The sequence below is a fragment of the Mesoplodon bidens genome (genome assembly GCF_964165515.1).
Source record: "Mesoplodon bidens genome assembly, chromosome: 19".
In the NCBI taxonomy this organism is placed as follows: Eukaryota; Metazoa; Chordata; class Mammalia; order Artiodactyla; family Ziphiidae; genus Mesoplodon; species Mesoplodon bidens.
This window is the reverse complement of record NC_138179.1, coordinates 50,041,179-50,068,742: the sequence shown is the minus strand read 5'-3', so window position 1 is coordinate 50,068,742 and position 27,564 is coordinate 50,041,179. Positions and strand designations below refer to the sequence as shown.

At 45.5% G+C, this 27,564-nt stretch overlaps 1 protein-coding gene across 1 annotated transcript; it reads right to left on the bottom strand.

The window, feature by feature from the left end:
* Positions 1–5,772: 5,772 nt before the first annotated feature.
* Positions 5,773–26,186, bottom strand: LSM12 (LSM12 homolog). The gene is made up of 5 exons (XM_081219489.1): positions 25,999–26,186; positions 24,022–24,155; positions 10,261–10,370; positions 8,718–8,844; positions 5,773–7,933 (listed from the first exon to the last, which is right to left on the bottom strand). Exons 1-5 carry the CDS (start codon positions 26,120–26,122, stop codon positions 7,841–7,843), a joined length of 588 nt encoding a protein of 195 aa, XP_081075615.1. The 5' UTR covers positions 26,123–26,186; the 3' UTR covers positions 5,773–7,840.
* Between the last annotated feature and the right edge of the window lie 1,378 nt (positions 26,187–27,564).

Here is a 27,564-nt window from a genome sequence, read left to right as displayed (position 1 = left end):
GGCTTCATTTAATTCTCAACTAAGACACTCATTTCACAGACGAGGGAACTGATGCTTGGCAAGGCAAGGTAAGTTGCCAAGTCATACTGCTAATTAGTGGCAGAGGTGAAATCTGACATGACTCAGGCTTTTTTGAATCCAGGCAAGCGCCTAGCCACTAAGCTACAGGGCCCCAAAGAGCGGGCCACTGTTTCCCATGCCAGCCAAACATCCCCCTCAGAAGTCAAGGTCACAGGTGGATAATACAGATGATGCCCAGAATGGTAAGAGCAGCTGAGCCACCACCAACGTGGGAAATTAGTCTCGGCTTGTGGTTGGTCAGACTTGAGCCCCCTTGAATTAATTCAAGTGATCTGGTTCAAGCAAATTATACCAGAAAAACTTGAGGAATCACTGTCAGTAATTTTTGAGAAAACATTACACACAGAGGGTTGCCAGAGACTAGGACTCAGCACAAGTTCCAATTTTCAAAAGTCAGATAAGTGTAACAACAGTTAACAAAATTCAAAAAGGGTTCATGGAACAGGTAGTCTCATCAGTTACCGAAAACATGATGGCCACTAGGTGCCCACGTGAGTCTACCCAAACAAGTTTATTTCCCTTTTTGATAAGAGTTGTTAGGTGGCCATCACAGACAAACATCTGGATCTTATTAAAGTCTCTCATGATATCCCTTTAGATAATATGAAAAGACAGTTTATAAAAACTGGAACACAACATTGGGATGGTTAACTAGTATATTAGATTACAGCACCAAAATTTTTTAAAAGCTCTTCAGAGGCTGGAATAGTTGGCTAAAAATAAGCCATTTCACTGGAGAGGACAAGACAGCTCCCAGTCATATCTGCCTGTTTAGCTACTTCAGTGACCCTCACTCAAGGACATAAAGAGCAAGGACTAGAGTGCAGGAGACCGGAGCTCTAGCCTCAGTTCTAGAGCTGCTGCGCGGAGGACCAAACGGCGAGGTACAGCTATCACATGTTGCTTCTCAAAGTAATGAGCTCCCCATCTATGGAAGTGTTCGAGTAGGGGCAGCCTGTCAAGGATGCTATAAGAGTGGATATTTAAACTGGGAGGCAGTTTAAATATCCATATAAGCTCCAAGATCGTTGGCATTTCTAAGTGCTAGGATACCTGTGCTGAGCTTCGGATACCACACCTGGGCCACCCCTGGAACTAGAAGCATCCTGTCTAGGAGCACACTGTTCACACACTGCCTTCTGGAGTTATGTGGCTGCATATCCTTCCCTTAGCCAGTGCATGTGGATGACGGCAAGACACTTTCATAAAGGTTAATCTGAACAAGAACCGAACTGTATTTGACAGCAGCATGCATTGTCGGGGTCAAGGGACCACTGCTATCATCACTCCCCCCTGCAAACATCCTCAGCTGAATTCCCTTCTCCCACCACAGTACAGATCTGATAAACCTCCCACCCTGCTTATACCCAACTATCCACCCTCTGTGTCTACACCAAGTCACTCAATATAACTCACAGTGGCCACGCGGTTGCAACCTAATGCATGAGCAAGCACCTCTGAAGAGCACGCAGCCATCTTCAGGTAGTTCCCTCGCGTGTTTACTGAGCCACTGGCCACATACTCCTTCCCCCTCACCTCCCGCCAAATCTACAAGCTCACCTGCGGCGGTACTATCTTCTCCTTCCTTCCTCTTTATTATGCAGGAAGGGCCCCCTTCAATCAGAGGCCAGAACCCCTACTGTGGCCATGGATCCTCATCCATTGCTCGGCATTCAGGACGAGGTCACAACTCCTGAAAGTCTAGCTCCAGCCCGCTCCTCTCCTCTGAACTCCAAGCTCTTTATCCAGCTGCCCATTTGCCATCTGCTCTCCGGCTTTTCATGGGTGAGACAAAATAACAGAACTCCACGTTCCCACAAACCTCCTCCTCTCCCGCTGTCCGCCATCCACTCAGATCTCCTTCTTAGCTCCTCTTTCTCTGCCCACCTTGCCCTCACATCCCAGCTATTAGCCAGTCCAATCAGTCCTGCAATGTTTCTGCCACCACCACCGTCTCGTCTGAACCGCTGCAACAGGCTCTTAATGCCAACAGTCTTTCTGCTTCCACTGTTGCCATCTAACATCAGCCTAAATCCCCTGACAGCTTAAAACCCTCTAACAGCTTCCCACTGTGTCAAGAACAGAGATTCCAGTCCCTACTACAATGACTACAAGGCCCTGCATGATCTGGCTCCTGCCAATTTCTCCATCTTGCTCACTAGGCTTCAGCCTCCTACATTCTAGCAGTTCCTAAACATCCCTAAGCTCTTGTCAACCTCAACTTTACCTCCTGCTGGTCCCTCTAACCAAGCATCCTTTGCTGGCACCTTGTTCTTCCGATTTCAGTTTAAATTACATCTCGGGAGCCATCCCAGAATATTCTCTTTAGAGCAGTACACGTACCTCCCTACAGTAAGCATAAGCACCTACTTTAAGCTAGGAGACAGACCAGAAAGGGGGCCAGATCAGAAAAAGCAGCCACCACTTTAGTCCCTCCACTAAAGACTAACTGCTGCAGTCAGCGTCAGGATTAGTTGGGGGAAAGGGAAGAGAGGTTGGTTGCGAAGTCACTAGAGAATTGCCTTACCTTGCCAGTTCAGGAATTTCGTTTTTTAGTCTTTTCAACAAAACTGGAAATTTGGGAGGCCACAATCTGACCTACCTTAGTCCTAGCTGCCAAAGTCTGCTCTGGAGAAACCTGGGGGAGGGCCCTGGTGCTTTTCAAGCTGGAACCCGGTACACCCTCCTCCCCAGCTCCTCCCATGTTCTTTACTGGTCCCTCATCCTTTTTCCAAACTTGACTTCAAGCTTTCCTCAAAACTCAGCGGGGCTTCCTTGGTGGCGCAGTGGTTGAAAGTCTGTCTGCCGACGCAGGGGACACGGGTTCGTGCCCCGGTCCGGGAAGATCCCACATGCCGTGGAGCGGCTGGGCCCGTGAGCCATGGCTGCTGAGCCTGCGCATCCGGAGCCTGTGCTCCGCAACGGGAGAGGCCGGCGTACCACAAAAAAAAAAAAAAAAAACTCAGTCAGTCTGGACCACTTTTCATCTTGGCTCAGGCAACTCATCCAGTTATTAAACTGTTGACTTTCAAAACTCTACCTTCAGTCTTACCTTGATGGCTGGATGCTAGGGAATAATACATTATCCTTGCCTTAGGGCCTCAAAATTCCTCATCAGACCATTTAAGATAAACCCAAATAACTATAATGTAGGTTATACATGCCTCATGGTATGAGTGATATAAACAAATTGTAGGAATCCCTTTCCATTTTCACTGTCAAAGATGGCTTCACAGGTGGCACTGAAGCAAGGCATTGTAGGAAAAGACGGAGAAGATAAAATAAAATAGAACAGATTATTGAGGTTGGAAGTAATCTTAGAGATCAGCTAGCCCCCATACCTTTTACATGTATCAATTCTAAGATGCCAACAGATTACAGAGTGCACTCTGTGGGCTGGGGATGAGGGACGTGGTGGGCTAGTTTCTTCTGACATGGTGAAGCACGCTGCATTTTCAGAAATGCAAGGGTCAGCAAGAAGGGTGTTAACATCTAGAGGATGTGAAAGATGTCAGTAATGTTTTGGGGGGGTGGTAGATGGAAAATATTTGCCTTGCTTTCTCATTTTCCTGTAACAAGCCATGTAAGGCTTTTATAATAAAGAAGAACCAACTCACTCTGAAACTTCATTACCCAGCAGCAGTCTATCACCAGTGGATGGCAGCCCAACAGCACCCCTTTTTCACCTGTAAAGTACTTCATGCCGTTATGTCAAACCCCTGAAGTCTAGGCAGTACATGACGATTTCACGTTTCTTAAGGGGGAACGTTCTGGCACCAGTGGCCTCCAGCAGGGATGGGAAAGCAAATCTGCCATGTAAACAAGGACTATCCTCCAGCCCAGACGACCAATCCCAGTTCCCAAACTCTTGTCCCCAGCCTGTCCCCACAACACATCCCGTACAACGCAGCTCCTAAGCTTCTGGTATTGCACATTCCCAGTCTCCTCCACGTCAGCAGGACAGTCGGTTCTATTTCTGTGCATGACTGAAAGCCCTCTACATCTGCCTTTACCAGTATGTCTTATGGGAAAACTGATTTTTGACACATTCTTACCTTCAGAAATGTCAAGGAGGGCTTCCCTGGTGGCACACTGGGTGGGAATCCGCCTGCCAATGCAGGGGACACGGGTTCGAGCCCTGGTCCAGGAGGATCCCACATGCCGCAGAGCAACTAAGCCCGTGCACCACAGCTGCTGAGCCTGCGCTCTGGAGCCCGTGAGCCACAACGACTGAAGCCCGCACGCCTAGAGCCCGTGCTCCGCAACGGGAGGCCACCGCAATGAGAAGCCCGTACACCGCAATGAGGAGTGGCCCCCGCTCGCCGCAGCTGGAGAGGGCCCACGCCCAGCAACAAGGACCCAACTCAGCCAAAACTAAATAAATAAAATTATTTTTAAAAAAATGTCAAGGAGCCTTTACCGTGAATCAGTGGTTCCCAGCTGCAGCCCCTTAACTAATATTGAAGTGCTTGAGCAATATTCAATACACCAAACATAAATCAGCCATGAGCTGTTCAGACTTACAACGGCACAGATTCAGTATCAACTCACCGTGGTAAGGCTGTTTATACCATACTGACCAAACGCTCTAAATAGCAGTAAACCCAAAGGCATGTATGTGGCCGTGCGGTGGTGACCGGGTGCTGGGGTGTAAAGGTATGTGTGTTTCAGGAGAAAGGAGAATGCCTCAAAACTAAGGAAACACTGCAAAACCACCTGTACGTGTTCCACCATCGACGCACGCCCTCTGCACCACGTTCAACGGTTCAATGTTCTTTCCATCCGGGGCACAACTCCTGCCACTCTCACCGAGCTCCTCTGCGTTCCACCCCAAACCTGGCTAACAAAGTGAACAATACACATACCATCAGTTCGTGAAGTCACAGGGAAGCACCAGGAGCCCACAAGCGCGTAAAGCCTGGGGCTTGTTCCAGCTCCGCCACTGTGGGCGGCGGCAGGATTCTAAACAAGTCACTTGGCCCTGGTGGAACCCACTCACCTTCTGTAAAATGAGTGGTTTTCAAATGATTATCAAAGAAACTTCTCAGAGACTTCAGGGAAGAGGTAGGGATGAGATCTGTAAGAGACTGAGAGGGCAGGGCTCCGAGGCCCCCCGTCTCTGCCCAAATGTTTTACATATTGGCCTCACTTAAAATGGCATCTGAACAAAGACTTCTAAAACAAAGCTGGAGCTTCTGAACACCAGCTAATTCAATCCCATCTCCAGATTTAACAACCCCAGGACCAAGCTAACATGTATACTAACAATTACAGAGTACCTTCTAAGTATTAAGCATTTCAAATATCTTATTTAACCCTTCACGTCAGTTCTAGGAGACGAGCATTAGTTTCATGTGTACAGGTGGGGACACTAAAGCTTGGACAAATAAAATGACATATCCGTAGTCACAAAGCGAGGAACTGGAAACGTGAGAATGTGAAGCCAACTATTTTTGTCTCCAAAGCCTTTGTTCTCCCTTCCACACTGCATGTCTTTCCCACCATACTAACTCCACCTCTTGAATTGCTCAAAGTTCCCCCACATCATTTCATGAACTAAAACCAAAGAGTCAAAAGTGCTTCCTACCAGAAACAGTTGGTACCCAGTCTCCCATTCACAGACCTAGAGACCAACGGGGAGAAAGTGATGACGTGGGACACGTGACACAGAGCTTCCTTCAAGGATTGCCATTTCCCATTAAACACGTTCACTTCTTTAATTGCATCTCTCAGGTTTTCTAGACCTTGCGAGGGCGCCTCTCTTCTCCCTCTTTTATCTTCTGCAGAAGTCTACATTGCCATGCGGACTAAACCAAAGGCTTGGGTACTTTAAATCAAGTTCTGGCCAGTGGCAGGTAATATGAAAGTAGACTTCTCAGTCTTCTCTCATTTTTCCTCCCAACCGTCCTGTAACAAACGGCCTCATGTACGTACCCACCCCCTTTATTTCCTCTACTCCACCTACATGCAGCTCCCAACCCTGGATCCCCTTCTTAGCTTATAATACCTGGCACTGTTTTCTGGATGAGTTCTCAGGGGTAGGAGGAGAGAGGGTAAAGAGCAGGAAGCAGAGAGTTTAAAGGGAAAGCTTAAACCAAACACACACATCCTCAGACCCCTCCCTCTGGGGCCTCTAAAGCACGCACAAACCCGAGACAGGAGTGATGGTTAAAAAAATTTGGGTTTTATTGTTTTTGCTAAACAATACTAAAAAAAAAAAAAAAAATTCCATTTTGAAGGCAGGGCTTGAATTATTTAATTTTGATCCATTTATTTAATTAAAAAAAAAAGGAAGGGGAAAGAGATCATGGCCAAAGCAATAGTAGTTAACCCCCACCCCACCCCCAAAGCTCTAGCCAGTCACATGAGCATCACCCACCTCCCACGCCACGGTGCCTGATATTCAGATGGTGGCACACTCTACCCACTGGACTGCCTTGCAGGCAACAGAGGCAATGGGTGCCAGTTTAACTCTCAGCAGGTTAGTCAAACCAGACAAACCGGTGGGCTAAAGTCCAGAAATTCTTCCCAGGTTTTCTGCCCATCGGCTGAGCACATACAAACTGTCATAAGCTTGTAAAACTTAAGGGGGGGGGGGGGTAGGGAAGGGCATAAGAGCAGGAGGTTGGCAGAAGAGAAATGATAGGTCACCCAAGCTTTCTCCTGGGCTAGTGGCTCTGGATACAGACTTAAAGAGAGGTCGGAACAGGCAGACTCCAGGTTTCTCATGAAAGAAAACCATCCTTCGAGAAGGAGCTGAGATGTGCCGTGCAAAATAGTTCTTCCTGCAGAGGGCACAGGAGAAAGGGCAGTGGACGCTCCCATCTAGGAGACAGGAGAGTGGTGAGGAAGTTCTTCTAGTACCGTGAAGTAAGACAAAGGCAGAGGGAGAATCCTGAGGTTTTTGCCGAATGTGAGACTGGTACACATACAGTTAAAGACTGAAAAGCTACCAGGAACCCTCAAAGCCAGATCCCATCTGCATACACTGGCTCTACAAAGTGCTGCAGGAGATTCTTGCTGTGAACTAAGTCAAGTTAGTTGCCTGGCTATGGGTGGTGGGGAGGACAATAGACTTTTATTTTCAGAGGGATGAGGTGGGAAGAGCGGCCATGATCTAGTAAAAAGAGACCTGCAAGAAGCAGAAAATACTTAGAGAACATTTTAATATATATTTTCATATATATATTTAAAGTTAAGAAAAATAAAACTAATTCAAGCCATGCCCTGTGCAAAAAAAGAAAAACAAAATTAAAAAAAAAAAAGAAAAATTTAAAGTGAGACCTCTGTGTTCTGCTCTAGTCTCAACTTAAGTATCACAGTCAGCTTGTTACTTTTATTTTGGAAGAGAAGATGTAAAAGTTTCTTTCAATCACTCAGAAGGCAAGTGTAGCCACTTATAAAAACAGAATGGCAGAGACAGACTGGGAAAGGAAAGTCAGAGGTGAAAGGGCAGAGCAGGAAAGGAATTTTCAAAAATAAAATTAACAAGGTGACTGTTCCAGAAGGGGGGCTGTGAAAAGGACATGGTGGACCGAAGTCTGTTAGTCAAGTAATGATTCAACTTTTAAATTATTCTCTTGTTCTTTTCTGTTGGGTGTTTTGTTTGTTCAAGTCTAAGATTTGGAAATGCTGACCCTTTGTTGACAAGAGCCAACAGGAAATATAGAATCCCTTCCCTCCCCCGGCCTGCCTCCGCTGAAGCCACCACCATCGCCTCCTTGGCTGGATGCTGGAAGAGTCCTCTGTATGTGTGGACTCAGGATGACAGGGCAGCCTCCTTCTGTGGTTGCTGGGCTTGTGAACGCTGCAGTATCTTTTGGCTTTCCACGTCTCTAAAATGTTTTTCAACCTGAAAGAGACCAGTCAGCCTAGATCAGAAAAAGAGATGGGCACACAAGGCCTCCCAAACAGTTCACTCTAGACGTCAACAGCCCGTCCTGGCTGTCTAGCTCGTGGACTATTCAGCACCTTTGCGCTTGCTGTCTGTTGGCCTTCCCAACAAGATAGCTGGGGGGTCCTCTTATTTCAGCCACATTTTTTTGCAGCTTCAGCTAAGACTGTCTAACAGAAGGGGAATCTATAAAGTAGAGTATGAAGGGAGATTATTATGACCCAAACTCCCTCTCCCCTCCTTACACAAGTGCAGAATGAAAAGCTGGTGGGGAATTACAGTCTTAAAACTTTTTACATCCACAATGTTGGTCTCTCAATGCTCAGTTTGTTTTTACAAATGCTGCAACTCAATCTAGAAAGTCAGATGACACACGAAGGGTCACAGACTCCAACAGCCACTGATGTACACCAACCAGCCCTTCCCGAGAAGAACCCTGCCTGGGTTCAGACACAGTATCATGGAATGGTCTGGATAATTTCCAAAAAGCCACACTGCAAAGGACATGGGGTTGACCACTCGCTTTATTCTGCACTGCCCAGTGGTTCCACACCCCGCAAGTGTCCAAGCCATGGCTGCAGAACACCATGGTGCAGGGAGGCAGGGTGATCAGGCAGGGCTGCTCGCAGGCTGGCTGTGTCAAAAGGGGCAGGGACTGTGGCGTCATGTCTTGCCCTGAGGCTGGAGGGGAGAAGGCTGAGGAATCATCCTCTCCCTAAGGTTTCACGGCTCCTTTACTTACTATTTTGCGTACATGGCTCAGTGCACTCCCCTCTTTGCCTTTACAGTTTTCCACTTGATATGGGGGTGTAATAACAACTTCTTCCATGACTACGATGTTTTTTTCTTGCCATTTACAGTCTTTAATGCTGGAAGGAGAAGAGAGCAGGTGAAAGTTACCTCTTGCGGGGCATCCCACACCTCCTGCCTGATGAATAAATAACTCCGGAAAGCTAACCCCAAGTTCCTAGCTCACCACTCAGCCAATAACTGGTTGCCATCAGCCCATAGGGAGAAGTAGCCAAGAAACATTTCCTGGGCACCACTGGCTAGGAAAAGCAATGAAACCAATGCACACTTATTCCAAGGATGGTCCAGAAGAGTTACTCTGAAGCATTAGGGACCTGAAAAACCACAGAAAACTTGGTGGCAGCCTCAGAAGTCCAAACTAATTTTGACTTACAAATAAACAGCTAGGCTCGGGCCACTAGATTCGATTCAAACAGCAGCCTAGGGCAGGGGTTGGCAAAATTTTTTCTATAAAGGGTCGGACAGCAAGTATTTCTGGCTTTGCAGGCCATACAATCTCTGTCACAACTACTCTGCTGCTGTACCTCAAAAGCAGTCACAGATGATACATAAACAAATGAGTAGATCTGGCCCACGGGCTGTAGTTTGCCAACCTTTGGCCTAGGGGGAAATGGTACCTTTAAAAAGGCAGAACGAACTCCCCACCTTAGTGCAATCCGTACTCTGCTTCCCACCCCCCGAAAGGATAGCTGCTCCTCACACTGGCCCTTCTCAATGATCAGACAGCTGGGTAACTTGCCAGGCCGGGAAAATCCATCCCAGTTCACACTTGGAACCTAGGGCAGCTGCCACTGCCATGAGAGTTCCTTCACATACCTGTAAATGCTTAGATACTCACACCATGGCCTCAAACAGCTCTGATGCCAGCTACCATCTGTGCACCAGACTCAGGTGGTTAAATAGGGTAACAGAAGGCAGCAGGAGGAAGGGGGAGTGTCAAATGTTTCAGTTTTTCAGCAGCTAGGGAAGCTAGTGGAGAGTCAAATGACTTCTGCTGTGACAAAATGTCCTTTATGAGGTGGTAATAAGGTGGCCTTCTGCTCTCCCTAACTCCCTATGTTCACCCCAATATATAATTGGGAAGAGGGAGGCAGGTATAACTTTCCCTTAATAAGACTGCGTCAGCTTTTAGAGAAAGGTACAAGATCAAAATAATAAAAGAGAAAGAAATCACTAGTTCTAAATTATGGAACACTGGGTCTGGAAGGGACCCTTGGGGATACTCTAATCCAAAACTAAGTTCTACAGATGAAGAAATTGAAGCCCAGCGCAGACAACTTGTTGGAGATTACACCATTCTACCATATAGAAAGGCAACAAGCACCGCATCCCTGGAAGCCGAGGTACTGCCAACACACTACCCAGCTCCCCTTGTGACATTCATAAACATAACTACCCCCAAATCAGCCACCAGACAGCACAGCCAGGCAGCATCACCCCCGGGGCAAGGGACCCCTATGCTCCCCCCAACTCACGTCTTGTGTATGGTCTGGAAGAGCTGCTGGCCCTCTAGGGAGACACCAGCGCTGATTGCATAGGCCTGGCTCAGCTTCTCCTCCTTCTCTGTCCGTGCTTTGCTGGCAAGCTAGGGTGGGGGAAAGGAAAGAGACTCAGAAAAGCATTCACCTTTATCCTTCCTTCAGGACCTAAGTTGAGGAAAAGATGCTGGAAAAGACTGGTTTGGGTAGATTCAGTTTTTTCAGAGACCAAAAGTGAAACAAACAAAAACACACACAATATACCTCAACAGTTACTGCTATTCCTGGCAAACATCCGTTCCTTCCAGTACTTACTGAATGCCTACCATGTGCCAGACATTCACTGTACTAAGCTAGAGATACAGCACAGAAGGGGGCAGGGGAGACCGACTATAAACAAAAACAAACAAGATAACTTCAGACAGGGCTAAGTGCAAGGAAGAAAATAGAGCAGGGCAAGGTTATAGAGTATGACTGGGGGGCGGAGGGGGCCTACCTGATGGGAAGTGGTGGTCAGAGATAAAAGGTAATGCATACATTTCTACGAAAGGAAAGAATTAAGAATTTTTATCAGCTACTGCGCTAGAGCCTCAGGTTTAGAAATAAATGTCTACCACACCTTCAAAGACCAGGATTTGAAGTTCTAAAGACTTGACAACCATTATAGTACCATTATCTGTACTCACATGGGGAGCCAGGACTCCAAGAAACCTAACCATGTATACTGTCCACCTTCGACTAGGGCTATAGCTACCATGCTCTTTAAAAAAAGGAATGGTCTGCATTCTACCGCGTGTCTGTTCCTTAACTGCCCTCTAGTGGAACAACCATAAACTGATCAAGAATTGTAGTAAAATCTAGTAGGTCTACTCAAATCTAGTAAATCGCTCCCAGCAGGGGTGGGTATCCTGTCTATCCCCTCTAATACATTTGTGGTCCCCACCCCACACTATTGGTTGCTAGACTACAGAAGTACAAATTCGAGTGGAAGACAAAACAAATACACTGATGGTTTACACGAGAGGCAGATAATGCATCTGAAAGTCAAACCAATGACTTGGAGATTTTCAGATCCATGAACAAGAACATATACTTAGTATACTGATGCTGCAGCATACTAAAGACATACGCACAAACATACACATGAGAACACCCAACCTGTCCCCAAATGCCAGCTCCTTAAATGCAAAGAGAGGTCATACCTCCAGCACATTCCCAAAGTACCTAGATGCTTGGAATTCTTAAACATTCATTCATATTCTGCTTTAACAGTGACCTTTCAAACCATAAGCCAAACATAGTTCTCCAGGGGGAAAAATAAGCAAAGTGTCTAATTGTTGGGAAAATGAAGCACTTTATTAAGTGTGGGTTTGACTATGAAGAAGAGAAGAGGAGGCCTTCAATCAGGTTAGGGTAACTGAGGAGTCTCAACTGCCTCTGAGTTTCAAAGACTGTCTGAGGGAGGAGGGGGTAAGAGCGCAGCTCATCCATGCTGTTGCTTCGGACTCCCTAGGTAAAAGGGGGAAGAAAGGCCAAAGCTCTGCAGTGATTTAAAGCCAGAGCTCCCTTTTCACTTGGTCCCCAGGACATGGAGAGAGACAAATACAGCAGCAGTAAATAAATGATCTATCAAGCCAGGTCCTGCCATTCTGGCCCCACCAGGTTACAACTTTACAGAGAAGGAAGTGCACAGGGCTGAGAGCATTCCCCTGAGCACTGGCAATTCCAACTGCAGCAAGGAAGCCTCGTGGCTTGAAAGCACTCAGTTTCTATGGAACGAGAACTGCTAGGGGTGTATTTTAAGTAGCAACAAGCAAAGCTTACTTGGTCACCAAGAAAACCCTAGTAACAAGGAGTTTCCTTGAGTCTCACTTTCCAAACAATCCTGAAGAAAATCTGAAGTCTCCAAGGAAAGAAAGGAAAACTGGAGGGAAGCAGAGCTCCCTTGGATTAACCAAGCTCCTGCAGAGCTCCTGAGAAGTGGCTAGTGGTCAGGCAGATGCTTACCCCATGAGCAGGCAGAAGGGTCTCACTTTGAGGTCTTTTTAAAAACATTTATCCCTGAAGACCAAAAACATCTCCCAATGTTGCGTCAGACAAAGCTGCTTCTGTAAAGCTTGTGTTGCCTAGATAGTAACAGCACCCATTCAGGAAGACAAGAGTTGGCTCAAGAAAAGCAGGCATCCATGCAGAATATTTAAGAATGGAACTGACAAATTAAGCTGGGGTTGGGGAGGGGCAGGAAGGCTGGAAGAAGAACCACTTTTGAATTTTTGCCAGAGGCAGAGTAAAATGGATATAAATCTCAGCCACAAGTGATTTGTTTAGACAGCCTGAGTCAAATCAACACAATGGTTATAGAACAATGATTTCAAAATACGCCCTAGCCACTCCCACCCACCCCCCCAGACCTCCGCCAGATACCCGTTGTACAATCTCTTCTAAAGGGTCTGAAAGCAAAGCAGAATGGACTAGATGACTCTCCATCTCAACCCACAGTGCAGACTGATCCCAAATGCTAAATGATACAAGGGAGAGCCTTGGAAAAGTCAGCGGAAATCAGTGTAAGCTGACTATTTCAATTTGCCCCAATATCCTCAACTACTCTACCTGTACCTGCAATTGCTTTGGGGATTTGGATTCACAGCAAACCCTGAAGCCTCCAGCTGCCAGTTTATGAACTGTATTTTCATGGCTATCTGAAAATGCTTAAACCTAATATTCAGCTACAGAGATCTGCTTTCACTAAGAAGCTGAATAAATGGGGTAAATTTCTCCCACAGAGAACTGCATCAATTAGGCATGAGGAAGATTACCTTCACAAAAAGAATCTAGAAATGTTTCTTCTCAAAATTGGGGTGAGAAGGGAAGGGAGATTACCCTGTTCTTTTCACACATGTTCCTGAAAACCCGTGACAAATGTGGACAAGCCTCCTTTTGTAAAGCAAGTGACTATCACTCTACCCTCAAGTTAGCTGTAGCTCTACATTTCCCCACATCATATTTTTGTAAACTAATGCATATCTATAAATGGTCCAGTTACTCCAAGTTAATAAGTTTATGGTTACTGTCAAATGGCCAGAGAGAACCAATAAAAGCTGTCCCCAATAGAGAAGGTGTAGGGTGTGCCTTTTAGGCTTCGGAGGGTCATCAGGACTGCAGTTTTTAAATTCAGTAACTATCACCATACTACATTCATTTTCAATGCAAGCATGCTAACTGCTGGCCTCTCTCCCAATTAAAACTGAAGCACTAACTGGTTAGAATCATAAAGAATGTTACAGGCACCAACTTTAAGAATACACTGGGTTCAGGCAAACGGAGAAGCACAAACCTACAAATACATGTTACTAATGTACATGTGACCTAATCGAAATAACTGCACAAGACAACCTGCATTTATCTACCTCTCCTTTTATTTTGCACAATTCCCAGTGAAAACATTCATTCCTTGTCTACTAACCAGTTCTTCCTCTCTTGGCCATTTTATATATAGCATCTTGATGTGGGCAACAAAGAAAAGTGCATGAACTTGACTCCAGAGCATATCAATATTAAAAGGCTCTAGTCATGCCTGCTGCTGGGTAACCCTCGAGTGAGTGAATCAGTGAACAGCGACAACACATCTCTCCTGCACTCAGTGACATGGAGAAGAGGAAGCAGCCACAACAACATAATCCAAGCATCTTGTTATAACCTCATCTTGTTACTTGGTAACCAGCTGGGCCATCTTATTTCCACATACCCAGACCAGGAAAGCACAGGTGCTGTGAGGAATCCAGAGGGATTCCTACTGCAAGTATTTAACAGGCTGTGACAGCTGATCCAACAAGGGAAGCAAAGTCCAGAGAGGAACCTGCTGGATGTGACCTACTGACGCCACTGAGCCACTCTTGGTTTGTCCTCCCTCTGTATTCAGGCCTTCCAACCAGCTGCCCTCACAGAGGGGTTAGGAAGCACTGCAGCTGCTGCCCAGAACTGGCAGTGCTGCCTGCAAGTCCTGATGGAGGCTGAGGGATGGCAGACCAAAGCAGCCAAGAACCACTGTCATCTTAAGGGCCCACGCTTGCTCCTGCTGTTTCAATTCTGGGGCGCACTCCTGGAAAGCCCTCATTCTTGGCTAGCAACAAGCAGGCTCAGAAATATTTCTTCTGGGGCTTCCCTGGTGGCGCAGTGGTTAAGAATTCGCCTGCCAATGCAGGGGACATGGGTTCGAGCCCTGGTCCGGGAAGATCCCACATGCTGCGGAGCCACTAAGCCCGTGCGTCACAACTACTGAGCCTGTGCTCTAGAGCCTGTGAGCCACAACTACTGAACCCGCATGCCTAGAGCCCATGCTCCACAACAAGCGAAGCCACTGCACTGAGAAGCCCACGCACAGCAACGAGGAGTGGTCCCCGCTCGCTGCAACTAGAGAAAACCCGTGCACAGCAGCGAGTACCCAACGCAGCCAAAGATAAATACATAATATAAATAAATTTTTTAAAAAGTAACCTGAGATAGATGAATAATATGAAAACCCCTAAATAACCCAAATATTCATCAATATGAGATTCATTAAATAAAGTTATTTTAATATATATATATATATATATATATATATTTCTTCCAACTATCAATATCCCCAAGTCTTCCTGCTCCCTGGCTGAAAGCTCCTGTCTGAAACTTTCTAATAAAATACTGTTCTTTACAACCTCAAATAGCTGGGAACTCAAATAGAGAACCCTACTTGAAGTCATGTCCCAGAATACATAAAATGAACCAAAACATTGAATCAAACAGGGGAACAGTAGAGTCCAAGAGGCCTGGCAGTGAACATTAAAATCCTAAGAGCTAATTTGTTGAGTGAGAAATTACTCCACGCAATGCACGGAACAACATGCTTTACATGTATTAAACGTTTAATCTTCCCAACAATTCTGTGAAATAGGGACTAAAATTACTCCAACTTAACAGATGGACTTGCCCAAGTTTACCAAGTCACAAGTGGGAGAGTCTGGATTTGAACCCAGACAGTCTGACTCCAGAGCTTGCATTCTGAACTCTGCACTATACTCAAATAGTTCCACCTAAGAGAAATGTTGAAAATACACTTATAAATTTGAATGTAAAAGAAAATGTTTTATAAAAGAGAAAACATTTTAAGCCTCAGCTGCCATCTTCTCTTTTTATCAGTGAATTCTGACATTTCCATCAATGTCCTCTGTACAGAACACAATTGTCTGCCTTTTAGTGAAGGGCCTCTGTTTTCTGAAAAGGGTCCCAGTCTCACCCTAAACCTCAAGGACATCCTTTATTTCTTTGGTTGACGGTAATTCATAGGAATGCTTTTAAGAAAACAGATCCTGTGTGAGAAAGCATTTCAGGCCAATAATAATGGCTATTCCCTGAACCCATCATTTTCTGATGTGCCAAGACTAGAGAACGTAAGTCAAGCAAGTCTTCTGCACTAGAAAGTTAAGGTGCATTGACAGCGTTGAGCTCTGATGAAAAACACCATGCAGCAATTAAACTCCAATAAAGATGTTTAAAAAAAAAAAAAGGAAAAACACCCTTGCAAACCCAGGGGCCACAGTGCCACCTCAGTCGCCAGGCTCTGACCAGCATATTGCTGTCATACAATACAGGCCAGCCTCAAGTCAGTCAGTACAGGCTATAAGCAAAGTTTTATACTTCACCTGGCTTAGAACAAAAACTAGTTGCCAGCAAAGTCAATAGTTTTTCTTAGTGGTTTGTAATTATGTCAACAAACACTATTCATAGCTACAAAAGACAGCTAAACCTCCTGGACACCAACAGGGTAACTTCCTAGTCCCAAGACCCTGACACCAGCACTGCTGTGGAACCTCCGCAGGACTCTGCCAGGAAAAAAACCTGGCGCAGATATAAACTGAAATTTGACCTCAGCAACCTATCTGTGAGAGTACACGCTCAAATTAGCCATCTCACACATGGCCGTAAGGATTGAGGGAGATAACATGGGTGAAAGCACTAGGTGAGTTGTAAAGCACTGTACAAATATTAGCTGTTAACATTATTATTATAATAACATCATTATTATTAGCACAGAGAAGGTGGCTTGTGGGTTATTTCAAAAAAATTCATATAATCCAACCTTCCTTTAGCCAATGAGCTCAGGGCTCTCTCTCTCTCTTCTGCTTTCTGTAAGAGCTGCTAGAGAGGCTATAAATCCTTAACAGAATAACTTCCAAAATATAACTGGAATAGTAAGTTGGAAAATGCACTTTATGTGCCAAAATGGGGATTTGCTTATAGAACAAAGAGTTGATTTTATTCAGAGATAGTGAAAGAACCACGTGCTGTCGTTCCCTGGGCTCTGAAGAGGGCAGAAAAAGAAAAGAAAGAAAGAAAAGCCACCCCTTGCCCCCCCACCCCAAACAAAAGAGGTTCCAGATCAAACCCTTACCTACCACTCACTAGCTGCATGAATCTGAGCAAGATGCATAACCTCTCTTGAGCCTTATTAGTCCATTCATGGGGGCCCATCCTAAAGGGTTGTTATTGGAGTTCAGTACGATATACATCTAACACCAACACTGGCACTTAACTAGTCCCTTCCCTCATTTCTAAGAACTGCCACCAGTTTAGCTCACTGACAGAACAGCAAAAGTTTTTAAATTGCAAAGATGGACAAACTGAAATCAATCCAAATCAGCTTGATTCCATTTAACTTCCCTCCCTTTACCTAATCAATCGTGATTTATTCTTCAAGACCCTACTCCACTGTTACATCTGAGAAGGCTTTCCTAAAATGTTCATTACTCTAAGCCAAGGATTGGCAAACTACAGCCTGTGGGCCAAATTCAGACAACCACCTGTTTTAGTTAAGTTTTATTGGAACGACCATGGCCATTTGTTTACGTATCACCCACGGCTGCTTTTGCGGCAAAGGCAAAGTTGATAGTTGTGACAGAGAATGTATAGCCACAAAGCCTAAAATATTTACTATTGGGCCCTTTACAGAAAAGGTTTGCTGCCCCCCTTCAAAAAGTTAAATTCTGCTGTCTCTCACCACTCCCAAACATGAGATTTTTGAGGGCAAAAGCACTATCTTAATCATCCTGACATTCCCAGCACCAGGAAGGGAGGGGGAGAGAGGGAAGTCAGATCAAAGGAAAAGAAACCTTGACTATTAGAGATTCACAGAACAGTTCCCAATGGTTAAGTGGCTAACACACAGTCATATAACAATTCATTAGCAGCCCAGCTGTGAAAAGAACCCAGTTCTTCAAACTTCCCACATTCTACCACACTATACTGTTAGCTTTTGGCATGGTATATAGATCCTTTAACTTTCTAGTTCATGTACAATTTGCTTCACTCTCCAGGGTAGTTTCTGGTATTTATCTAAGCTAGCCTTAAATTCCAATGCTAGAACTTGACTGCACCACTTGTTTTTTTCTTCCCCCCAAGCCTGATCTCTGCCAGGAAAATTAAACCAGTTAGAATGCCCCTTTCTTAACACTGTAAGAGATACTACCACTGAGCTATCAGTAAAGTGCTTATTTTGAATCGTCTCTGTGTGAAAGAGATAGAATGCAGAGGTGGCTGCAACAACACACCTATGGCACATCTCTGCCAGTCACGTGGGCCGAGCAATCTGTCTTTTCATGTAGACGATTCTCCCCACACCCTTGTGATGTCAGGAAAGCCCCCTTCAGAACCAAACTCTTGACCTGAGGAGGGCTCCACCAAGTCAGCTGGCTGCCAGGCACTATAGCCTGAAGTGAGTCATGAGCCCTAGCCTGGAACGCTGCACCCCCTACTATGGTTATCAGGTTGACCCCAATGTTTGAATGCCACCAAATGTGACCTCTTTCAAAGGTTAGTGATTTTTTAAATGGCAGTCAATCACTCTACCCCTCTGACTTCATCTCACACCACTCCCTACTTACTGTGTCCCTGTTGCTCAGCAATGATGGGTTCTTCCTCTTCAGCCCACACTTGCATCTTCATGGCACTTCTGTGAGGAAGCTGTCTGCTCAGAGTCAGGTGCAAAACTTACTGGTGGACTCTAACCTGGGACTGTGGCCTTGACAACATATTCTAATCAAGTGAGCCAGTACGTTACACGTAGCTTCTAGAAGCCAGAAAAAATTTTATCTGACAAAAAAGTCTTGCCTTCCCTAGACAAGTTACTTCCCTTCCACTTTCATAATATGAACACATTCTACCTTTTACTCATATATACATACCTAAACATAGGGTGGCCAAGTCATCTGATTCTACTTGGTGATAACTCCATACCTCAACACATTAGGGTCAAGATATGGTCAAGGTCTCAGCTAACAGGATAGGTCCATGAACACAGGCCACAGTGCAGTAGCTACCAACGACCCCAGGAATTTACTCATACTTGAGGATTATCCCTCACATCAACTGAAAGCCATAAGGTTATGCTAAATCTTAGCTTTCAAGCTGGTCAGAAATCAAAACAAAAACCAAGTCAGTTCTTCCCTGTGTGACGTCATACCTAAAGGTAAGCAATGACGTCAGTTCCTTTCAAAAGTGAACTTTGTGACTCTTCCATTTTCTCAGCCTTCCCAGGCCCTTCCACTCCCAGACCAATCTCCCAAGTATCATTTTTATCCAAAGGCAGCACTCATTCTTCATTACCAGGTGCTGACGAAAAGCTCTTTGAATCTCTTCTTCCTGGTTCTTCTTCTAGTTAATCACTCACTGCTGGTTAGTAAGGTACAAATGGGTAATAAATACTCAAAACAGCCTGATCAATCAGTCAGTGGTTTGGTAAGGGAGGTAGATGCCTCATCTGTGGAGTTCACTTTTCCATGCTTTGTCCCTTTTCCTGCCTCCTGCACAACATGCGAGCATCTCCTCCAGAAAGTCTGCTCCAAGTCAGCAAAGTGAAAAGAAGGCTTACATGTCATTCGATGCACTGGAGGCATTTATCCAAACAAATGAATACGTAACACTTGCCTTGGCTGCCTCAGTGAGTTTGTCCCTAAGAGTCTCAGGAGCTGAAAGCCTGCTCACACTGACCTCCAGTACTCGGGCAACTGTGCACTTAATTATGCCACTTGATAACACTGCCCTGGAAATTCACGTTGACTCTGGTCACAACAAGAGGTATCCAATATAATTTTGATTTTCCCCAGTCCTGAGTTGGCAAGTTCTGATATCTCAGTGAACGTCAGATCCAGTATCAGGAAAGACTGACACAGGAACAGTGCCAATGTTCTTGGCCGCTTCCCTTTGTCATACTGTCCCTCTGCCCCCGTCCTGCTCCTACACCATAATTCAAGGAACATCAGTTGGCTGCACATAGCTAATGCGGGAGAATAGGACTAACATCTGCCAACTCTGGTCAACTGGACCTAATCCTCCAAACAACTCTATGAGATAGGTACTAACATGACCCCATCTCTACGGTGAGAAAGCTGATGCTCAGCAAGGTTAAGAGGCAGAGAAGTGACTTTAAAGACTAATCCACTTGGTTCCAATGTTCTTTTTTTTTTTTTTTTTGCGGTACGCGGGCCTCTCGCTGTTGTGGCCTCTCCCGTTGCGGAGCACAGGCTCCGGACGCGCAGGCTCAGCGGCCACGGCTCACGGGCCCAGCCGCTCCGTGGCATGTGGGATCCTCCCAGACCGGGGCACGAACCCGTGTCCCCTGCATCGGCAGGCGGACTCTCAACCACTGCGCCACCAGGGAAGCCCCCAATGTTCTTTCTACTAGACCATTCTGCTCCTGACCACACAACACAGATGTTTCTCTTTACTCAGAAATATTACTTAGGATTATAGATATCTGCATGCTCATTTCATGTCACCAACCTACTCTATAAGTTCCTTGGGTAAGCACACAGAAGCAGAAAAAACATGGGACTTTGCCATCAAAACATCAGACCTGAGTTCAAATCCCAGCTCTATCACTTACTAGTTGAATGACCTTAAGCTAGTGACTCATCCTCTCTGAGACTCAGTTTACTCTTCTGTAAGATGGTGATGGTACGCCCACCATAAGAACTATTGTTAGGATTAAATGAGATGTCTACCGGATCACTAGTTCAGAGGGTGGCATGTAAAAGTATTAGTTCCCACACTACTTGCCATATAACCTAGAACAAGTCACTTAAACTGATAAGCCTATCTTCCCATCTCTTAAACTAAAAGGAAAAGAATACACTCTAAAGATCACAAAGCATCGTTTGGAGAATGAACCGAGATGTGTCAAAGCTCTTTGTAAACTGTAAAGCCCTAGAAAAATGTAAGGTATGGTCCCCAACAGAGCTTACCACAATGCCTTGCACAAAATAATTTTCAGTAAATGTTTGATAAATGCTACATAGAAGAGAACTCTGTTAACACTGCCATGTCCCAAGTCATCTGAGAGCACTGCTAACTCACGGGCAATCTTTATCCCCAGAGAACAAAATGTGGAGTCAATTCGAAGGAACTTGTCAAGAAACACTTTACTTCACCCTACCATGCAGACCCTGGGCTCTCATCCTCATGCAATATTTAAACCTTCCTCGTGACAGAAAACTAATAAGCCACGTGGTGAATAACCTGAACCTCACTTATGACTGGCTCTGGTGTGCTTCTGTACTTTTACAGTCAGGAAATTGGAAACAGTTTTACAGGGTACAATGTTACTGTGGAGAAGATAAAATGACATTCAAAACTTCCACCTTCTGCCACCCCACTGTCCTCTCCCAAGCTTCCTCTTACATCTCACTGCTGTGGACAGACACAGGACATCTTAGCCTGCAGTGAAAGTGCCAACCAAAAGCAAAACAAGCTCATCTCCAAGAACTGCTACTTCATACCATCTCTAGTGGGGCTGGAATTAAATATTTCCTTTAAAAGGCCTTCTATTCCATTTCCTGCTGGGTCGGACGGAGTAAATATCCGGTTTATATCAACAGGTTTAATTAAACAAAGCACTTACTATGTCAGCAAGATGAGCCATCATGTGATGTTATCTTCCACTGCAAGTGGAGTACACAGGTAGTGCTCCCTAGACTGCAAGTATCAACAGTTTTCTTCCAGGGATTTCAAGGCACTTTAGTTCCCTTCTAAAACGCTTAAACAATCCTCCATCCTAAAAAAAAAAACTCAAGCTCATGCTCTTAAATGAGAAGAACTTTTCATGTCATTCAAGCAACGTGTAGTTGCCCAGATTAGCTGTTTTCAGTAACAGTAAGAGCCCTCAGGAAGAATCACAAAGCATCCTCAAAGGTTGGTTTCAAGGGAAAACCAATATAGCTTATTCATAAACAACTCTACGAATGAAGAATGAATAAATGAAACCCAAAGATAGCCCTCCAACCTAATTTTAGTCTTCAGTTTCTGACTCCTTTTTCAAGACTTGGCAAGCAGGCCACAAAGTAAGAAAAGTAAAGATTTCTGGTATTCCACAACCTATTACTTCTGGCTGCTTTCTTGAAAGAGTGGGTAAACAACTAGTTTACAATAATGCTAGTAGACAACTGACCAGCACAAAGCAAAACCCTAAAGGCAAAGATAATCTGCAAACTAATAACCAAGAACCATTTGTACTTGAAGTCAAATGTAAGAAAAGAATTGCTTCTCAACATCTCCCACTTAACAGTCCCACCCACACCACTCCAGCCCCTCTCAGATAAATGGTGGCACTTGGTGGTCATAAGAGCAGAATCCTGTATCTTTTAAATTTGAGAAAATCATCCCTCTTTCAGATAACTTTTCCTCGACTACTCACTAAAGGTTGTTGACAAACTTCTCATACCCTACAAACACTAAAGGATAACTTAGAGCCCTTTTCACCCTCAACATACCAGGCATAAACTATTTTATTTGGAACTTTTAAAATCTCCTCTGGGGACTGCCCTGGTGGGACAGTGGTTAAGAATCCGCCTGCCAATGCAGGGCACACGGGTTCAAGCCCTGGTCCGGGAAGATCCCACATGCCGCGGAGCCACTAAGCCCGTGCTCCACAACTACTGAGCCTGCCCTCTAGAACCCGCACGCCACAACTACTGAGCCTGCGCTCTAGAGCCTGTGAGCCACAACTACTGAGCCCGCGTGCCACAATTACTGAAGCCGTGCGCCTAGGGCCCGTGCCCCGCAACAAGAGAAGCCACCGCGACAAGAAGCCCGCGCACCGCAATGAAGAGTAGCCCCCATTCACCACAACTAGAGAAAGCGTGCACGCAGCAACAAAGACCCAACACAGCCAAAAATAAAATAAATAATCTCTTCTGCTAACAGAAGATCATCCAAAGACGACCTATACTTTAATAGGAGGACTGAGTCAGTGTTCCAAAAATCTATAAGTCTAAGAATGGGACATTCTGTACGCAACAGCCTTTAATATGAAACCCAAGACCCTTCTGAATCTGCCCTCAGACACCAGTAAAAAAAAAAAGTGTGGCACTTCCCTGGAATCTAGAAAGAAGGGAGCTCCAGATCTGAGGTAACTGCGTTCTGCCAGCCTCAGTCACTCTCCTTTGTTTCAGCTGCCTGAGTGCCTCCCTGCTTTGCTGAATTGTAGCAAACACACTACATTCCCAGGAGAGGCAAGAGAATATACATTATTACAATACTCTTATACAGGGAAAAAAACTTCCACCACACTAATTCAAGAGACTTAAGGAAAGGCAACGGTTATGAAAACTGAAGGCCTAACTTATTCATTCAACAAGTACTTACGAAGCACCTACTCTGTGCAAGGCTCTGTATATTCAGTGATGAACAAAACAGGTATAGTTCCGATCCCCACAAAACGAATTTTGGTTAGATAGAAAAGTAAACAAATGATATACAATTATAGTTACAAAAAAGCTATGAAGAGGGTAACCTTAAGTCGCAATTTGCCCAGGACACACCCATCTATACTTGTCTCCGTGTAAAACAAAAGCGCCACCCCCCCCCTTTACTCTCGAAAATGTCCCAGACTGGACTATAAATGATATGTCACCTTATCTCTGAAGGCTAAGGTACTGTAAGAGAGAATAATGGGGGCAAATCACTTTAGTCTGAGTGATCAGAGAAGACCTCTTGAAAGAGGTGCCATTAAACTGAGTCCTGATGGATACGACTCCAGTCATTCTGAAAGGGTGTTCCAAGTACAGGGGACAGCAAAGGCTACAACAGGGCTTGGGGTATTACTATTATTGATCAACATGAACTCTGGCTAACAGAACTAAAGAATCAGGAAAGTTATTTGAGGGTTCCCAGAGACCAATTTGTACATCCAAGATTAAAATATCCTAAAACTCTAATTTTGTTAGACCTCGAAATTCAAACATAAAGACAAAAACAAAGCTCTAAGGCAGTGGTTTTCAAATTTTTGTAGGTCATTAACCCCTCTGAGAATCTAAAAACATATCCCAAATCTTCACCCAGGAAACATATATTCTCATGTGCACACATACACAATTTCAGGAGGTTCAGAAGCAACGCCCCTACCCAACCCTCCCAGCACTGGAAGTTCACACATGGACTGCAGGATGCAGGGGGGCGGGGAAGCCCTCTTTCACAAAGGACAAAAGCCAGCTCTCAACTCTATTTCTCTATTTGGGCATTAAGACATTTCTTAAAATCTTCTGAAGATAACCAGGAATAAAGAGAAAAGTTAAACTGATATATTTTTTAAAAAATATATCAAAACAAGCAATTGTAAATCACTGAAAAAAAATGAAAAACAAACAATGGACAATGTATGTACCACCAAGAGTCAATGAGACTCAAATTTCCCATCATTTTGGAGAACCAGAACTGCCCTCAAGTCCTTACCTTACTAACATTGAGTGAAGCTAGGGGAGGAGGGGTTTCTGTTCGGTCATTAATTATTTCCACTTCTGAAACATACTGTAAGTTTATGAGCAAGATGTCTGCGTGGTTGGGCTTTCCACTGGAAGAGGGACATTCTGGTGAAAAAATAAAGTTAAGGAAAATAGGGGCAAGCAGAGAACGGACACATCCCAAAGGGGCATGGAAAACACAATTCACCCAAGGCTTGTGTAAAAGGTGTGCCTCAAGCAAGAGAGGGAGCCTCACAAGAACCACACCTCTCCTCAGGAAATCTCTGCCTGTCACTTTCCTGCCGCACAACCCCATAACCAAAAGATCTCAAGCTTTTCAAAGCCACACACAATCCAAAATTGGAAGCCTCAACAGTGTTTCTGTCACCTTCTCTTTACCGGTTTTGTGAAGAGGCTTAATACAGTTTTAATGCCGCTATGCATACCGTTGGTCTTGAACGTAATGAACCACACTGAAGAGCAAGTACTTTCTGTTCTTGGTAGAATAATACTCCCTATATCCGAACAGTACTCTGTTCTCTTTTTCAGATTTGAGATTTCCCATTTTGCACAGGAGAAAACTACAACACTGGAAAGGAAGCTCACTCAAGGTGACCCAGCGAGCTAACCCATTCATTCATTCATTCATTCACGCACGCACTCACTCATTCTCCAACCATTTCTCAAAAGCATACTGTTTGTCAAATAAGGGTGCAGTAATTCTTCATTCCGAAACCCTTCCAACTAAACCACTACTGTAAAAGGTCTTACTTGGTCCAGGTATGAAGTCTTGTGTTCAAAAAAACAAAAATTAAAAAAAAAACGCAACTGTCCTTGCTGTAATTAGTTTCAAAGGACATCTTCCTAAGCTACAAATCCACAACCAGTAGTTAAATGAATTAAAATACTTGCCAAAGGCAGCAGCAGACTCAGTAAGAAATTTCCTTTTGAAAGGTGCCATAAGAGATTACTCTTAAAAAAAAAAAATCCAAATAAACCCACCTGTGGCTCAAATAAAAGGGGAAGGGGTGGCACATGTATTACAACCAGGTAGTATTCTGTTTCCATGACTGAGTTTCCTGGAGTAATTCAGAAATCACTTCCACCCCAAAGAAAGAGACCACCTTTTCCATTCTGTTAAACACTGACACATTCAAAAGGGAAGGCTACTGCTATGGAGAAGTCAGGACTCCATGTGCTGGGCTGACAAGAGAAGACAGTTTACTCTTTCACCTGTAACCCACACATCCATAGATAAGCCCCTGAAAAACGTGGTCCTCTCTCTAGACCAGGTTTCCAATACAAACATCCCCAAAACAGCAACTTCCAAATCACTGAGAAGCCGAAAATTCAGCACTCCCTGCCCCCAGCGGCACCACGCATACACAAGCACCAGCAAAACAAGCCCCTATCCCCAGTTCTGCTACAAACTCTGTCCTGCAGTTACTCTCCCCCCAAACAGGCGAGGCCCATTTGGCCACCACCCCACCGCCCTTTCTTGGACCAAATCCCATCAGTGGACAACCCCTCCTGAACTCCATACCCTTGTCCCACTCACTAGCAGTTCCTTACTCTACACACCGTCTCCCCACATGATTTCACCCGTCCCCCTCCCATCCGAGCTCCAATCACCAGCCCCCTCCCACGGCCACCCCTCTCCGGATTACTGTGTCCCCTCTCCTAGCGTTCCCCCCGAAAAGCCATCAGCGTGTCAAGCCCCCCTCCACCCACTCACCCTCGTTCGGGGCCCAGCTCCCACAAGGGGTGGGAGACAAGGGTCCCCAAGGCGGACCGAGGGACCCGCGAGAGGGGGAGGGGAGCTCAGGGCCGTGCGCATGCGCTCCGGGCGCCGCGGTAGCCGGTCGCCCCTAGGCCCGGAGAGGGCCCCAGCCACCGCCGTCGTCCCCCGCCCCCCCACCGCCGCACATACACGCCGGCCCGGCCTCGGGCTCCGCGCAGGGAAGGATACTTAAAGCCAGCATCTTGGACTGGTAGTCGAAGGCTACCACCTCGCCCTGCAGCCGCTGCTCCTGGCACGTCCGGCACGACACCTGGCTCCCAACGCTGAAGTACTCGCCCGGAGGAGCCGCCATCTTGGGAGAGCAGCCGCGGCCGGCGGCGGCGGCGGCAGCAGCGGGCGAAAGCCGGGCCCCCAGTGAGCGCCGCGCCGCGACGCACGGGGCGTGCTGACGTCACGCGCTAGGGCGTGGCCTGGACTGGGTGGGGCGGGAGCCTAGGTGGATGAGGAGAAAAGAGGAAATAAAGAGGAATGTGAATAATTACGTTTGTGCGGCTGCGCCCGGTTTGTAACAGGCTTGCAAGGTCCATTTTAGAAGTTAAGGATAAATGACCTACGTGGAATGAAAAGGGGAGGGAGGAGGGAACTGCAGTCTCCATTACGTGCACACCTTGACACAAGGGTTTGATGAATGAACTCTATATTTTACAAATGAGGAATCCGAGGCCCAGAAGACTTAACTAAACTTGCTCAAAACGGTTACACCTAACTACAAAGTGGTAGTGGAAAGAACATTGGCTGTAGAGTTAACTAAAACGGAATCGGAATTCCACTGAGTTATATGACCTTGAGCAAATTACTAAGCCTGATTCTTTTCTTTATTCCTTCTGTATTATCACTGTTGAGCATCCGGCAACCCTTCGATGTAGGAATCAGTATCCTCATTTTACAGAGGAAGAAACTAAGTCTTAGACTAAACTTTGTCCAGGGTCGCACAACTAGCAAGGATCCGGTCTACCTGTTTCCAAAGACGGTGCTATTTACTGCTATGCTATATTAGATAATACCTCACAGAGTAGTTAGGAGGAGCGGGAGATAATGAGATAATGTGTACAAATGCATGGCATGTAGTAGATCCTTAATAAATGGTAGTTCCTCCGTGATCACCCATCACTGTTGGAACTCAAGATGCTTCCCCATCTCCCATCTTGCCCTCTCCTCTAGAAAACCGGGCAAAGAGCCAGAATGAGGAGCAATGGTATTGACAAAGGGAGCCTTGGGGCAGGCGTTTGGGGCCCCCCGTTAATGACTATCTAATATACGAAACAGTTTTCTTAACATGTAAGTACGATGCAGATGCATTTTCAAGCCCTACCATCACCAGTTGCCATCCCTAACCCACCTACCCTTCCACTAAAGAAATTCTAGAGCCTCATGTATGAGTAACGACAGGCAAAGAGAGGGAGGCAAAGGGCCAGTCCTGGCACTACTTAACCTGAACGAATTTCAAAAGTGTTTCCTTGCCTTGCAAGAGACATCAACTTCCTAAAGTTGGGCCCATATTAGTACAATCATTGTAATAGAAATAAACATACTGCTCCCTCATACTTGGGTTTTTCCAGAGAACTTTCACGTCTACCCCATAACAAGTCATACGTAACTGCCACTCCACCTTTTATATAACATTATGATTATAGGTTCTCATAAATGACTGCCAGGCACTGTTAGGAAAAGCTTCCTGGAAGAAGTGGGAAAAGCTGAGATCTGGAAGACAAGCAGGGAAAGAGTGGCTACATT